Source organism: Neoarius graeffei, chromosome 19, assembly GCF_027579695.1.
Source record: "Neoarius graeffei isolate fNeoGra1 chromosome 19, fNeoGra1.pri, whole genome shotgun sequence".
Classification (NCBI taxonomy): domain Eukaryota; kingdom Metazoa; phylum Chordata; class Actinopteri; order Siluriformes; family Ariidae; genus Neoarius; species Neoarius graeffei.
The window spans coordinates 53,768,355-53,785,142 of NC_083587.1; the positions used below are offsets into that span (position 1 = coordinate 53,768,355).

A 16,788-nucleotide genomic window follows, 5' to 3' on the forward strand; every position below is an offset into this window, starting at 1 on the left:
CAGTTTAAACATTTGATATGACATGTTCTATTCTGAATAAAATATGGAATTTTGAAACTTCCACATCATTGCATTCCGTTTTTATTTACAATTTGTACTTTGTCCCAACTTTTTTGGAATCGGGGTTGTATGACGTGTTCCTGTACAGATATGGGAAAAAAATAGAGGCCGCTTTTAATATAATAATAATAATAATAATAAGAAGAAGAAGAAGTCACCAACTGTATTTCTAGGTGTTTGCTGAGATGTTTGTGTGGTTGTGAGGGTGAACCAACTGTATAAAAGCAGCAACCCACCCACTGTCCAAATAATAGACAATGCTTTCATTGCTTCAGAGTTTCTGATCTATACATCCGAACAGTCATTATAAACCATTTCCTTATAGTCCTGAGGGGAAAATTTGGGAACAATCCCATTTTTTTAAATAAAGCTTTATTTCCACTGTTTTTACCAAATTCTTAGTTTGCCTTTGAAGCTCTCACGAAAGTGTGTTTTCTGAAGCCAGGACAGGATGGTAACAGGGTGTGATGTGTGTTTGACGCGGTTCACAGTGTGGTGAAGAAGGTAGCGCAGTACATGGCCGACGTCCTCGAGGACAGCCGGGATAAAGTTCAAGAGAACCTGCTGGCAAACGGAGGTGAGCCAAGCACTCGCATCTCTGTCATCTCTACATAGAAACTCTGAACCATTGGCTTTTTTTCTGAGCTTTTCTGAGTTTTCTTCTTCTTGTTTGTGTTAATTAGTGGATCTGATCACCTACATCACAAGGTTCCAGTGGGACATGGCGAAATACCCCATAAAGCAATCTTTGAAGAACATTTCAGAAATCATATCTAAGGCAAGTCCAGATGAACGTATTACAGGTAACGATGACGCTCATGATCACGGTCCTGTAGAGGGATGATTTGGGGTTTGCCGAGTGCATGCTTGAACACTTCAGCCATGTCACATGAATGCTGGATAATAAAGTTTTTGTCTCCCTCTGCTGCTAACAGCAAATCATACAGATTGATAACGATTTAAAGGCTCGAGCTTCAGCCTACAACAACCTGAAGGGAAACCTGCAGAACCTGGAGAGGAAGAACGCGTGAGTGAAGAACACTAGCATGACTAAACTCTTACTGACTGTATTTAAATACATTCGGTTTTAGTTAAGGAGGAATTTTTTACATGGACAAAACAGTCAAATGTGGGCGGTGTTGTGGTTAGCACTGTTGCCTCACAGCAAGAAGGTTCTGGGTTTGAGCCCAGTGGCCGATGGGGGCCTTTCTATGTGGAGTTTGCATGGTCTGCCTGGGTTTCCTCCTCAGTCCAAAGACATGCAATTAGATTAACATGGGACGGCCCTGGGCTGAAGTGCCCGAGTGGCAGCGCACATGTATGCAGCGGCTTTCCTCTCCTATGATGAACTAAATTTCATTGTGAAGTGACAATAAAGGCATTCTATTCTAAATAGTGATTTTAAAGCTGTGCTTCACACCAGATTTACCAAAGTTTCCAAAACGAGGTATTATGAAGGTACCATAAATGGAAGAATAATGCACAACTCTACACAGAGTGCAAAAGTTTGTACCCCTCACTGTTTTTAAATGCAGTAATACTCTAATTGTAAACTAGGAAGCTGAGAAATTATGTTACAACAGCAAGTTATCAGATGTGCAAAAAGAAAGACGCACTGCACAACATAAAACAGAATTTAGAGAAAATAAAATCCCAAGAATAAATCGACTGCACAATATACAGATAAAAATGTAACGATTATATTTAACAACTTTATTCATCACATGTACACTTGTGAAATTCCTCTCTGCATTTAACCCATCTGAAGCAATGAGTGCACACACATACCCAGAGCAGTGGGCAGCCATGCTAACAGCGCCCAGAGAGCAGTTGGGAGTGAAGTGCCTCGCTCAAAGGCACCTCAGCCTAAGGCCACCCCATGTTAACCTAACCACGTCTTTGGACTGTAAGGGAAACCCACACAGACGGGGAGAACGTGCAAACTCCACACAGAAAGGCCCTCATCAGGCACTGGGCTCAAACCCAGAACCTTCTTGCTGTGAGGTGACAGTGCTAACCACTACACCGCTGTGCCCCTGGAGAGCTACATGCCACAGTCTGGCTGTCAGATTGTGTGCCATCACATTATTATCAAAATAAAGAAGAGTGATATATAATGTATGTATGTGCTTTGCACGTGTGAATAAGCATTAATTGTGCTAAAAACAAGAACTGTGATCAATGAAGATAAAAACTGTGCAAAAGTGGCAGTACTGAACAATAGATAGATGAATGAGTAAATAAATAAATAAATAACTCTAATGGTGCAAAGTGACTAACGGCAGTAAACAGATAAGCTCTGACGGTGTAATAGTTACAGGAGAAACAGGGTTATAAACAGGATTATTATAGCCACATTCACTGGATATGAGCAATCACGCGCTCTGATTGGCTACTCTACTCCTAGGCTATCAAGGTTCAAAGATTTTTATTGTCAATTCACTATATATCCAGGACATATAGGAGGATCGAAATGCCATTTCTCTCTCACCTTACTTACTTGTAAAATCAGCTAAAAATATTTATATTAAAGAAAAAAATTTATATGTGGCAGTGGGGGCGTGGTCAAGCGCCGGTCTGTGACAGGAGGGCGGAGTCAGGGAAGGTAAGTGGCAGAATCACTACACCTGAGAGCAATTAACCTGTGTTTGTGTGTCTTCCCAGTGACCGTGCCCTACTTAAGGAGGGAGAGCGAGAGCAGAGGGGTCTCTCCCGAACCAGACGGCTGATGTGTGTGCGTGTGTGTGAGAGTGTTTAAGTAAGCTGAAAAGCTGAATAAAAAGAGTTTTTGTGAACTCAGTTCTGGCCTGCCGTCTTCTGTGCACCACCCATACATAGGAACTGCCACAGTGGTGCCGAAACCCGGGATCTGGAGCACAGAACGCTGAACCGCCCCATGGAGTCTTCCCCGTTCGCCGACCTGGTCCACACCCTCGCCACGGCCCAGCAAAGCCAGCACCAGGCGCTCGTCACGCTCTGTAAGGAGCAGGAGCAGCGCTTCCAGGCCCTGGTGTTGGCCCAGCAAGAGGACCGACAGGCGTTCCGGCACCTCCTCGCGTCGGCGGGGACAATCGACGCTTCCACCGCGGGCCCGTCCCCCCTCACCCTGACAAAGATGGGCCTGCAGGATGACCCCGAGGCTTTCATCACGCTCTTTGAGCAAGTCGCGGAGACCTCGGGGTGGCCGATGGATCAGCACGCAGTGCGCCTCCTCCCCCTGCTAACGGGGGAGGCGCAGCTGGCCGCGCTACAGCTCCCCGCCAACCGCCGGCTGGCCTACGCGGACCTTCGCCGGGCCATCCTCCAGCGTGTGGGGCACACCGCTGAACAGCAGCGCCAGCGCTTCCGCGCTCTGCGCTTGGAGGAAGTCGGCCGCCCTTTCGCGTTTGGCCAGCAACTCCGGGACGCCTGCTGGCGGTCGCGACGCCGAGGAGATCGTCGATCAGGTGGTGCTGGAGCAGTTCATTGTGTGCTTGCCCACAGGAACCGCGGAGTGGGTCCAGTGCCACCGCCCGGTGTCGCTGGATCAGGCCATCAAGCTGGCGGAGGACCATTTGGCGGCTGTTCCAGCGGCAGGACAGCAGACAGTCTCTTCTCTTCTCTCCTCTTCTCTCTCTCTCTCTCCCCCCCTCCTTCTGTGTCCCGTCCTCGCCCCATTCCCCCACCGCGGAGGCGGGGGCCAGCACCACCTCAGCCAGCCCGCCGCACCTGCGGTGCCCTCCCGTTTCGCCCTTCTGTGTCTGTCTCTCCCCCCCCCCACGTGAGTGAGCCCCAAAACACTGGTGCAGAGAGGAAGCCCGGGCCGGTTTGGTGGCACTGCGGGGAACCGGGCCACCTCCAACAGCAGTGCACGGCAAGGGAGGTGGGCGCGGTGGTTCGGATCCCCGATGCACCAGAAGCCGCCCTCGATCGGGCCGGAGCGTATTGCATACCGGTGAGTATCCAAGGGGATACATATCAGGCGTTGGTGGATTCTGGTTGTAATCAGACCTCAATTCACCAAAGCCTGGTGGAACACGAGGCATTGGGGGGTGCACAGGGGGTGAAGGTGTTGTGTGTGCACGGGGACGTTCACAGCTACCCTTTGGTGTCAGTCCACATTTTTTTCCGAGGGGAAAAATTTATAGTGAAGGCAGCGGTTAATCCTCGCCTTACCCACTCTTTAATTTTGGGGACTGATTGGCCGGGATTTCGGGGTTTAATGACATGCCTAGTAGAGAGTGGGTCCTGCCATTTAACAGGGGGAGGTCCCGGTGTCGCTTTGGCGGGAGCAGCTGTCACATAGCCGTCTACATCATCTCCGCGTCAGAGTGAGGAGCCGCTGGCCCCTCCTCTCTCTATTGGGGAATCCCTCGCAGATTTCCCATTAGAGCAGTCGCGAGACGAGACTCTGCAACATGCATTTGACCAAGTGAGAGTAATCGATGGTCAAATGCTCCAGCCAAACGCTACCCCGTCCTTCCCCTACTTCCCGATTATGAAGGCTAGATTATACCGAGTGACGCAGGACACTCAAACTAAAGAGCGAGTCACGCAGCTTTTAATTCCAAAGAGCCGCCGGGAATTGGTATTCCAGGCGGCTCACTTTAATCCCATGGCTGGACACCTAGGGCAGGATAAGACACTAGCCCGAATAATGGCCCGATTCTATTGGCCGGGGATTCGCGGGGATGTCCGTAGGTGGTGTACGGCGTGCCGTGAATGCCAGTTAGTGAATCCAGCGGCCATTCCAAAAGCGCCTTTGCGCCCTCTTCCATTAATCGAGACCCCGTTTGAAAGAGTTGGGATGGATCTCGTCGGGCCATTAGATCGGTCAGCACGAGGGTACCACTTTATATTAGTTCTGGTGGACTATGCAATGCGATACCCGGAAGCAGTGCCTCTGCGCAATATCTCAGCACGCAGTATTGCGGAGGCGCTCTTCCGCGTTATCTCCCGAGTTGGAATCCCGAAAGAGATTCTGACTGATCAAGGCACAGCGTTTATGTCACGGACACTGCGCGAACTGTATGGGTTATTGGGGATTAAGCCGATCCGCACCAGCGTGTATCACCCACAAGTGGATGGTTTAGTGGAACGGTTCAATCGCACCCTTAAGAATATAATTAAAAAATTCGCAAGTGAGGACACACGTAATTGGGATAAGTGGCTCGAGCCCTTGCTGTTTTCAGTGCGAGAGGTCCCCCAAGCCTCCACGGGGTTCTCCCCGTTCGAATTATTATATGGGCGTAAGCCGCGCGGCATTCTAGATGTGCTGCAGGAAAATTGAGAGGAGGGACCTTCACAAAGCAAAAATGAAATTCAGTACGTTATGGACCTGCGCGCAAAACTCCACATGCTCACCCACCTAACCCAGGAGAATTTGCGGCAGGCCCAAGAACGGCAAGCCCGCCTGTACAACAAGGGTACGCGCCTTAGGGAGTTCACACCGGGAGATAAGGTACTCGTACTGTTGCCCATGTCGAGCTCCAAATTGATCGCCAAGTGGCAAGGACCCTTTGAGGTCACACGGCGAGTCGGGGACGTCGACTATGAGGTGAGGTGAACGGACAGGGGTGGGGCACTACAGATTTACCACCTCAATCTGCTTAAACTCTGGAATGAGGAGGTCCCCGTGGCGTTGGTGTCGGTGGTTCTGAAGAAGGCGGACCTGGGGCCGGAGGTTTAAAAAGGGGCATTGGCATCACGTACCTCTCCGGTCCCCTGTGGAGACCACCTCTCCCCGACCCAACTCACGGAGGTCGCCCAGTTGCAGACCGAGTTTTCGGATGTGTTCTCGCCCCTGCCCGGTCGCACTAACCTCATAGAGCACCACATAGAGACGCCCCCGGGGGTGGTAGTGCGTAGCCGCCCTTACAGGCTACCCGAACACAAAAAAAGGTGGTTCGGGAAGAACTTGAGACCATGCTCGAAATGGGCATCGTCGAGGAGTCCCACAGTGACTGGAGCAGCCCGGTGGTCTTGGTACCCAAGGCCGACGGGTCGGTCCGGTTCTGTGTGGACTATAGAAAAGTCAACGCGGTGTCTAAATTCGACGCGTACCCAATGCCTCGTATTGATGAGTTGCTCGATCGACTCGGCACAGCTCGCTTTTATTCGACACTGGATTTGACGAAGGGATATTGGCAGATCCCCTTGACTCCACTATCCCGAGAAAAAATGGCCTTTTCCACACCGTTTGGTTTACACCAATTCGTCACACTTCCGTTTGGGCTGTTTGGGGTGCCCGCTACGTTTCAGCGGCTGATGGACAGGGTCCTCCGCCCCCACGCCACCTATGCGGCCGCCTACCTCGATGACATCATATATAGTAATGACTGGCCGAGGCACCTTGAACACCTAAGGGCCGTCCTTAGGTCGCTGAGGCGAGCGGGTCTCACAGCCAACCCAAAGAAGTGTGCGATTGGGCGGGTGGAAGTATGGTATCTGGGCTTCCACTTGGGCAACGGGCAGGTGCGTCCCCAAATTAACAAGACCACAGCAATTGCGGCCTGCCCGAGGCCCAAGACCAAAAAGGGGGTGAGACAGTTCCTGGGGCTGGCTGGCTATTATCATAGGTTTATACCTAATTATTCGGACGTCACCAGCCCACTGACTGATCTCACTAAAAAGGGGGCACCAGATCCGGTCCAGTGGACGGAGCAATGCCAGCGGGCTTTTTCTGAGGTAAAGGCTGCACTGTGTGGGGGGCCACTTTTACACTCCCCTGACTTTTCTCTCCCCTTTGTGTTGCAGACCGATGCGTCGGACAGAGGGCTGGGGGCGGTTTTGTCCCAGGAGGTGGAGGGGGAGGACCGCCCTGTCCTGTACATCAGCAGGAAGCTGTCGGTGCGTGAGGGGCGCTACAGCACCATAGAGAAAGAGTGTCTGGCCATCAAGTGGGCGGTCCTCGCCCTCCGGTACTACCTGCTGGGGCGCCCTTTCACCCTCTGTTCGGACCACGTGCCCCTCCAGTGGCTCCACCGCATGAAGGATGCCAACGCGTGGATCACCTCCAACCCTTTAATTTCAAGGTGGTCCACAGGCCGGGGGCACAGATGGTCGTGGCAGACTTTCTCTCCCGTCAAGGGGGGGGGGGGGGGGGAGTCGGCTGCAGGCCGGACGGCTGCCCGGCCTGAGTCAGGCGGTGGGGGTATGTGGCAGCGGGGACGTGGTCAAGCGCCAGTCTGTGACAGGAGGGCGGAGTCAGGGAAGGTAAGTGGCAGAATCACTACACCTGAGAGCAATTAACCTGTGTTTGTGTGTCTTCCCAGTGACCGCGCCCTACTTAAGGAGGGAGAGCGAGAGCAGAGGGGTCTCTCCCGAACCAGACGGCTGATGTGTGTGCGTGTGTGTGAGAGTGTTTAAGTAAGCTGAAAAGCTGAATAAAAAGAGTTTTTGTGAACTCAGTTCTGGCCTGCCGTCTTCTGTGCTCCGCTCATACATAGGAACTGCCACAATATATATATATATATATATATCAGCTGGATAGTACAGTGGTAATGCTCACTGACTACGACGCAGGAATTCAGGGTTCGAATCCCGGTCGGGGCAAAACATCATCCAGTAAGGGTCCTTAGGCAAAACCCCTCATGATATATCAGCCTACCTCAGGAATGAGTGAAAAAATAACTGATAGAGTCATACCGGCTCAGACGTCGCCCGGGTCAACAAGGTCTGCGTCAGTTGCTAGGGAACCAGGGCAAACTGATGAGAAATGGGCTACTGGAACAAGACATCGATGGACGAGGACAGAAAATACGGATTTGCTGTTTTGATTTGCTACTATACAAGCAATCCCAGAGAGAGGGGATACATGCAGAGAATGTGGGACCATTGGATACTTCGAAACCCACAATCAAGGCTAACAAAGAAACAGCTATTAGCCCAGTGTTCCAACATCCATAATCGAAATCTGCTATCACAACTAGAGATTAATGAAATACAACAACGATGCTACGGCAAGGGGGAGCCAGGAAGACAGGTCAGCGGGGAGATGTCATCATCCCCACAACCAGAGATTGGGTACCAAGCCCCAACAGCTAACAGCCTCAACACAAGAGCTGCTGACCTGAGAAGGAAGATCGTGACCCAACTGGAAACCTGGAGCCCCCGACAAATACCGAAGCTGAGTTGCCAAGTACCTTCAGAAGATCTACTAGTAGATGTGAATGCTGCTCTGAAGACAATCTCCACAAGAACCATCACTGAGACCAACAAGCTGATACACAGTACAGCAACAGTAATCATGGAGATGCTTGGACACAAGGTGGGCTCGGGACATAACAAACAGTATCCACCATGGAAGAGACGATTAGAGGCCAAGATAAAGGCAGCAAGGAGAGAAGTTAGCCAGCTAGCTGAACTACAGAAAGGGAACATGGTGAATAAAGGGGCGCCCAGGAAGTACAACTCACTCTCCATACCAGAGGCACTCGAAACTGCCAAACAGCGACTAACAGCTCTGGCCACCCGGTTGAGGAGATACACCAAGGAAGGAGAGGCCAGGAGAATAAACAAGCTGTTCTCCACTGAACCAGCCAAGGTGTACTCTCAATGGCAGGGGAACAACAACCGGTCAGACCCACCAAGAGCTGAGGTGGAAAAATACTGGAAAGACATATGGGAAAGAAAGGCATCACACAACACTGATGCCCAATGGTTAGTGGACCTAAGAGCTGACCACAGCAACCTCCCAGAACAAGAACCAGTAACCATCTCAATGGCAGACGTCCAAGAAAGAGTGTCAAAGATGAAGAGCTGGACAGCACCAGGCCCCGATATGATCCATACGTACTGGCTGAAGAAGCTAACTGCACTCCATGAACGCCTAGCAGCACAGATGAACCAGCTGCTGAGGGATGGAACCCACCCAGAATGGCTAACCCAAGGCAGGACAGTCCTAATCATGAAGGACCCCCAGAAGGGACCCATCCCATCCAACTACCGGCCAATTACCTGTCTCTGCACAACATGGAAGGCCCTGTCAGGCATCATTGCGGCAAAAATGAGTAAGCATGTGGCTCAATACATGAGCGAGGCACAGAAAGGAATTGGCAGTAACACCAGAGGAGCCAAGCACCAGCTACTGGCTGATAGAACAGTCGCCCGAGACTGTAAGAAGAGACAGACCAACCTGTGCACTGCCTGGATTGACTACAAGAAAGCCTACGACTCAATGCCACACACATGGATACTGGAATGTCTGGAACTGTATAAGATCAACAGGAACCTAAGGACCTTCATACAGAACTCAATGGAAATGTGGAAGACAACCCTAGAGGCCAACTCAAAACCCATTGCCCAAGTCAACATCAAGTGCGGCATATACCAAGGAGATGCGCTATCACCACTGCTGTTCTGCATAGGCCTGAACCCCCTCAGTCAGATCATCACGAAGAGCGGCTACGGGTACCGATTCCGTAGTGGGGCAACAATCAGCCACCTGCTCTACATGGATGACATCAAGCTGTATGCCAGGAATGAGCGAGAAATAGACTCGCTGATCCACACCACCCGGATCTACAGCGATGACATAGGGATGTCATTCGGATTGGACAAGTGTGGCCGGATGGTCTCAAAGAGAGGCAAGATGATCCGGACTGAAGGGATTGACCTACCAGAGGGCAACATAGGTGATATCCAAGACAGCTACAAGTACCTTGGCATCCCACAGGCTAATGGAAACCATGAAGAGGCCACAAGGAAGTCAACCACAGCCAAATACCTCCAGAGAGTAAGGCAGGTCCTGAAAAGTCAGCTGAATGGTAAAAACAAGGTCCGAGCCATCAACATGTACGCACTACCAGTCATCAGATACCCCGCTGGTATCATAAACTGGCCAAAGGAGGAGATAGAAGCCACAGATATCAAGACTAGAAAGCTCCTCACCATGCATGGAGGGTTCCACCCCAAGTCCAGCACCCTGAGACTATACACTAAGCGGAAAGAGGGAGGCCGAGGGCTAGTGAGCGTCAAGACCACGGTCCAGGATGAAACATCGAAAATCCGAGAATACATCAGAAAGATGGCCCCAAAGGATGAACTGCTAAGTGAATGTCTCAGGCAGCAGAACCCTGATGAGAGTGCAGAGGAGGAGGAGGAACAGACAACCTGGAGAGACAAACCCCTACATGGCATGTACCACCGTCAGATAGAGGAAGTGGCTGATATCAAGAAATCCTACCAGTGGCTGGATAATGCAGGACTGACAGACAGCACAGAGGCACTAATCATGGCAGCACAAGAACAGGCCATAAGCACAAGAGCCATAGAGGCCAGGATCTACCAGAGTAGATCAGACCCAAGATGCAGACTGTGCAAAGAAGCCCCTGAAACAGTCCAGCACATAGTAGCAGGGTGTAAGATGCTAGCTGGATCAGCGTACATGGAGAGGCACAACCAAGTGGCTGGGATCGTATACAGGAACATCTGCAACCAGTATGGAATAGAAATACCCAAGTCCCAATGGGCCATACCACAGAAGGTGGCTGAGAACAACAGGGCCAAGATTCTGTGGGACTTCAGCTTCCAGACTGACAAACAGATCCTGGCTAACCAACCGGACATAGTGGTGGTGGACAAAGAGCAGAAGAGGGTGGTGGTGATAGATGTGGCGATCCCAGCTGATGCCAACATCAGGAAGAAGGAACATGAGAAACTTGAGAAGTATCAAGGGTTGAAAGAGCAGCTGGAACGGATGTGGAAGGTCAAGGGTTGCGTGGTCCCCGTGGTAGTGGGGGCACTTGGGGCAGTAACCCCCAAACTGGGAGAGTGGCTCCAGCAAATCCCAGGAACAACATCTGAAGCCTCAGTCCAGAAGAGCGCAGTCCTAGGAACATCGAAGATACTGCGCAGAACCCTCAAACTCCCAGGCCTCTGGTAGAGGACCCGAGCTTGAGGATGACATGGATACCACACACACACACACACACACACACACACCCCCGCCGGGGGTGAGAAGGAGATTTTTTTTTTTTTTATATATATATATATGAGAGAGAGAGGTAAAATACACTCTAAAATCAATGTACAAAATAGCAGTAGTGCAAATACAATACAATAAATATAATAATAATCTCATCTCATCTCATTATCTCTAGCTGCTTTATCCTGTTCTACAGGGTCGCAGGCAAGCTGGAGCCTATCCCAACTGACTACGGGCGAGAGGCGGGGTACACCCTGGACAAGTCGCCAGGTCATCACAGGGCTGACACATAGACACAGACAACCATTCACCAGAGCATTTCATCTCATCTCATCTCATCTCATCTCATTATCTCTAGCCGCTTTATCCTCTTCTACAGGGTCGCAGGCAAGCTGGAGTCTATCCCAACTGACTACGGGCGAAAGGTCGGGTACACCCTGGACAAGTCGCCAGGTCATCACAGGGCTGACACATAGACACAGACAACCATTCACCAGAGCATTTTTTAAGGATTTTCCACTAGGAGACCAACTGGTCTGGGCAATACAATCACAGGCCCCAGAGTCCATGCGGCTGCACCGCTGCGGCATATTCTGTGATGCAAAGTGGTTCACCAATCACCATACAGACAAACACACTACAGTGACTACACAGCTATCAAGAGCAATTACCAAGCACAAATGTTATGTCAAAGACACTCAAAGTTACACAGTAATGACATTGGATTCTGACATCAGCCATCTCAGTAACCAAATTTTAGTTTTGTTTTTCTTAACCAACATGATCTTGTGTGTATATCTTATAACATAGATCTTCGTTTTCCTTGTTAAATGTATACTTACAGTACATGGTACTTGGTTAATTAATTGCAACTGATTGAACCAAATGATAAGACATAACTTGGTTTAAAATTTGGTCTCCCAGTGAAGCTGGTTTGGCATTGACTAGGAGACCAAATCTGGCCACTGGGAGACCATTTGGTCTCCCAGTAACTATGTTAAAAAATGCTCTGCCATTCACATTCACACCTGCGGTCAATTTAGAGTCACCAGTTAACCTAACCTGCATGTCTTTGGACTGTGGGGGAAACCGGAGCACCCGGAGGAAACCCACACGGACACGGGGAGAACATGCAAACTCCACACAGAAAGGCCCTCGCCAGCCACAGGGCTCGAACCCGGACCTTCTTGCTGTGAGGCGACAGCGCTAACCACTACACCACCGTGCCACCCATAATAATAATAATAATAATAATAATATCAGCTCATATACCATGAGTAGAGAAAAACAAAATGGCAGAGCGTGTTGCTGAACCAACTGAGGATGAAATAAAAACTCTACTCGAAAACAAAACCACAAAAAATACCAAAAAAAAGCAACAAAATAATGGAATAAAAGTATTTGATGGTAAGAACGATTTTTATTTCCAAGAATTATGAAAGCATTTTTCACAGATTGCTGCTGTCATTTTGTCGGTTTGTTTACATTCTAAGCAGAAATGATTTTGTCGTATGTTTTGTACAAAAGATTTTATTTATCGGATTTGCAAAAAGACTTGGTGGGGTGGAGAGACACGGCAAAATAGTCAAAGTCTTCAGTATTTTTAATCAACACATGCATTCGTTTTGACCAATATGTATATTTGTGCATTTTTGATAGTTTATTTTCATAGTCTCTCTATGCCCAAGAGCATCTTGTAATTTTACACAGGTTAAGCATTAACAATAGATTGAAATTCTAAAAAAAAAAATGTATTTATTTTAACCAATCAAAGCTGTAGACGTCACTCACTTTTCCATCTCGATACAAAATCGTGCAGTGGATTGAAGCTACATGTTTTCAAAATGAATTCTGATGTTCAGACTGCGTTCTAACGTATAACCCACGTCCTCAGAGGGAGCCTGCTGACCCGCAGCCTGGCCGATATCGTAAAGAAAGAGGACTTTGTGCTCGACTCCGAGTACCTCATCACTCTGTTGGTGGTGGTACCAAAGTAAGTGAAGCATGTTTGGATATATATTTTTATCTTTTGACAGCTCTCAGAATTTCCCAGAAGTCCCGTTCTGTAAAAACTAACAGTTGATACGACTCTCTCTTCAGGACAAATTATGCAGACTGGCAGAAGACGTACGAGACCCTGGCGGAAATGGTGGTGCCGCAGTCCACACAGTAAGCTCGGCTTCTTTCTGAACCACGAGCCAGGTTAATTCATAGAAAAATCTAAAAGTTCAGAAGCTGCCGTGTGTCGTGTGAGGAAATAATACTGACAGCACAACATTAGGATGGATTCTGTTGATTTATCAAGGTAAACAGTATGTATAAAGAAATGCCTGCTGGATTAATGGAACTGGTCAACAAAGTATCGGGGGGGGGTCCTTGAAGCATAGAATTTGGTGAGGCTTACAGTCTGGATCAATTTATAGTCTGGATGTTAGCAGAAATGGGTTAAACTTGAAGCTAGACAGCCTTTTGATTTCATAAAATCAGTGAAATTTAGTTCTCTCTGAAATTTGTTCATTGTGATATGTTTATTTGTGTAATATCTAAAAAAAAAAAAAAACACACAAAAAAAACCCCCAGGCCATTCTGTGGCTGGGAAGTTATTTAATTTGAGGGGATTAAAGCAAATAATGTGCACGAAATCGCTTGCTTCGCTCAGTCAAACAGACTGAGGAAGACCGGTGTGCGCATGCACAGGTTTACCTTCATCATCTTCTTTTGGGTTTTACAGCAGCTGGCATCCAGTGTTGCATTACTGCCATCTACAGGTTTACCTTTGAGCATTGTAGGTGCAATTGGTAATTGAGTGATCAATCTCGTTAAATCAGTCTCATTAATAATTTAATTGAATCATTCTCATTGAATCATTCTCATTGAATCAGTCTCATTGAATCATACCATTAATTTTGGTGCTTAATAATAAATTACCAAACAGCTAAATTATGGTATATTCCAAATTATTATGATCACTTACCGTATTACATAACTCATATGCACCTTGGAATTCTTTGAGATTGTGTGACTTCAAGGAATATGGAAGCAAATAAACACACAGTTTCAATAATAATTGAATTTATTATAACAAAGATAAAATGAATAATGGCAGTTGGAATCATTATATACAAATATGATATATACTTGATGAGCGTGTGTGCGTGTGAGAGGCCTTGTGTGTGTGGCCTACACAAAAGAATTAGTTCTGGTAGCTAACTCCACGTGTGTTTGTGGGGGGAGGATGACGACCTCGTGGTCCCTTGAGACAATACAATTAGCCCTGGATGCTAATGAAACAAAAGAATTAGCCGTGTGTTTAGCTAAGATGTGTTTGTGTGTGTGTGTGTGTGTGTGTGTGTGTGTGTGTGTGAGGCCTGGTGACCACGTGTTTCTGAGTAAAACAAGAGAGTTAGCTTTGGTTGCTAATTAGACAAAAGAATTAGCCATATGTGGCTAGCTAAGGCCCAAGGATCCTACCTCGTGGAGTTAAGACAAAAGGTGTGTATGTGAGTGTGGAGGAGGGCTGCCATGTGTTCCCTTGAGACAATACACTTAGCCCTGGATGCTAATGGGACAAAAGAATTAGCCATAGGCTAATTTCACTAGCTTATAACAGTACTAAATCCACTGAAATTTTGATGCGGTCAAGATAATGAATAATGACAGTGTGTTAGGAAGGAATAGAAGAAAGCATGCAAACTTATCTATTAAACAAAACTGAGAGATCAAAACAATAGAACAATTATGGAACACAAAAATCAGTGTGCACACTTAAACAGTTCCTGAGTTTAAATTAACACTACTTCAATAAAAGCTAATTCCTAAGACTAGGTTTTGCCCAAATGCCAATCTTACTTCAGTATCTCGTCTCTACGCGAGATTATGAGATGTTCCGAGACTTTTGGAGTTTCACTGTTGTGGAGCACGTGAGTCGATTCCGTGGAAAGCAGAGGATTTCTGGGTCCGACGCGTGGTCGCTCGTGATGAAAAGAGAGTCTCTGATTAGAATAATGTGCACAGCGTTTTAAAATTAGAAGGATCTGGTCGCTTCTAACATTAAGTAACTGCTTGGGCTGCAGTCCGTACGTACATATAATGAATAAACAAAACCGGCTGTAGCTCAAGCTGAGTTTAAAATCGCGCGATCCTAGAATCTCCCGTGGCCAAAGGTGAAAGAAAAGCGTGAAACTCTGATTCTTGAGGAAAAGAAAAGAAAAGACGTCTTTATCTGGTTTGCTGGTGCGGGGTATCTCTTTGTGTCCAGATGGCTTGACATCCAAGACGAGAGAGAGGAAGACGGAAGTGTTGTTCCGTTACTTATGCCTTCAGGGAGGAAGTGACGTCATGGAGGACGTGACGTAGGTCAACGCGGAAGTTGGCTGGGCATTGTAGTTCTTAGACAGTAGGTGGCGACTGTACCTACAGCATGCACTGACAGTTCCATCATTCTGTCACTAAACGAACAGCCGATCACACCGAGGTGCTCGCTGAGCGCCGATATTTATTAGTTTGGTCCTGCATTTCCTTTCCTTCATATAGAACATAACGTCTTTTCTTCTCGCTTTCCGTTACTGTACTCGGTCTTTCATGTTTCATTCGCACACTCGCGTCCCTCCTGTTTCAAATTTGTATCCCACAATGCCTTGCGTGAACAGGGAAAGCCCACCATGTGATGTATGACGTAGTATCTTGTATTGCATCATGGTGAAGCAGGAAAAAAATGGCAGAGAATTTAGGGCCATGTGACCTTAAATTCATTAATTATTTTATTTTAAAAAAACTAATAAAATTGGAAGCCTGTGATTCGAATTCAGTAGCTTTCAGTCCACTAAACAGAAATAATCGTGTGTCAGGGAAAATTCTTTTTATGACTGAAACTTAAAATTTTTTAAAGGGTTTTAAATACCTTTAAACTATGAAGTGAAGGGAAAAGAATTCTGAGCAGACTCAGATGTTTCTAAATATTCCTTTGAGGTGCCAATAATTTTGCCATGTATAATATTTGTGGAAGAAAATTTTAGCAGGTTAGCTGTTTCTTCAGTTGCTTTAAGTGTCAGGACCTGCTAGACTAACTCTGAGCTTGGTTTCTCTCCAGTTTGCTGTTTGAGGATCAGGACAGCGGGCTGTTCAGCGTCACACTGTTCCGCAAAACCATCGACGACTTCAGGCACAAAGCCAGAGAGAACAAGTACAGCGCAGATTTCATATTTATTACTGAAATATGATTGGTCAGATGATGCTGATTAATTTTCTTTAACAGCAGAGCTGTGATAGTACTGCCAGCTATGATTCAAGTGATATTGATGTGCTAATAATGTTATCGTTTCTGAAGTAACTTCTCGTTCACAGGGAGGAGAATGACAAACAGTCTAATGCTAATAATAATAATAAAACAGTGACCTTGAGTGTCAAAGGTTCCAGAGTGGTGGTGATTATTATTGCACTGTTAGTAGATATTTGTTAGTTTTGCATCTTCATAACATCTTACTGGGAGGTTTTTACTGTTTGCAGATTCGTAGTACGAGATTTCCAGTACAACGAGGAGGAAATGAAGGCAGATAAAGAGGAGATGACGAGGCTCTCTACCGATAAGAAGAAGCAGTTTGTATGGATCAGTTTCAGCTTTTCCTAACAAGTGCTTTCTAATAATACACTGGACTCGGCTCATCCTAATTTACCAGGCTGAAAGTGTTGTTCGCTGATGTCTTATAATTAGGACTGTCAAAGTTAACGCGATTACAATGTGTTAAAAACACGTTATTGCTAATTCCTTGAAATGCCTCTGTGTTTGTTTTTTTTTGACGCATGGTTAAGACATGCACGTTCTG

At 47.4% G+C, this 16,788-nt stretch overlaps 1 protein-coding gene across 1 annotated transcript in view; it reads left to right on the top strand.

Annotated features, from left to right (window-relative positions):
* The window catches only part of LOC132867627 (V-type proton ATPase subunit C 1-A-like), a 42,205-nt gene that overhangs the window by 19,650 nt on the left and 5,767 nt on the right, over positions 1-16,788 (top strand). The window contains exons 5-11 of the mRNA XM_060900605.1: positions 552-637; positions 744-838; positions 996-1,087; positions 12,861-12,959; positions 13,067-13,135; positions 16,056-16,148; positions 16,472-16,565. Coding sequence (XP_060756588.1) covers positions 552-637; positions 744-838; positions 996-1,087; positions 12,861-12,959; positions 13,067-13,135; positions 16,056-16,148; positions 16,472-16,565 — 628 coding nt within the window. The remainder of the gene's footprint in view (positions 1-551; positions 638-743; positions 839-995; positions 1,088-12,860; positions 12,960-13,066; positions 13,136-16,055; positions 16,149-16,471; positions 16,566-16,788) is intronic.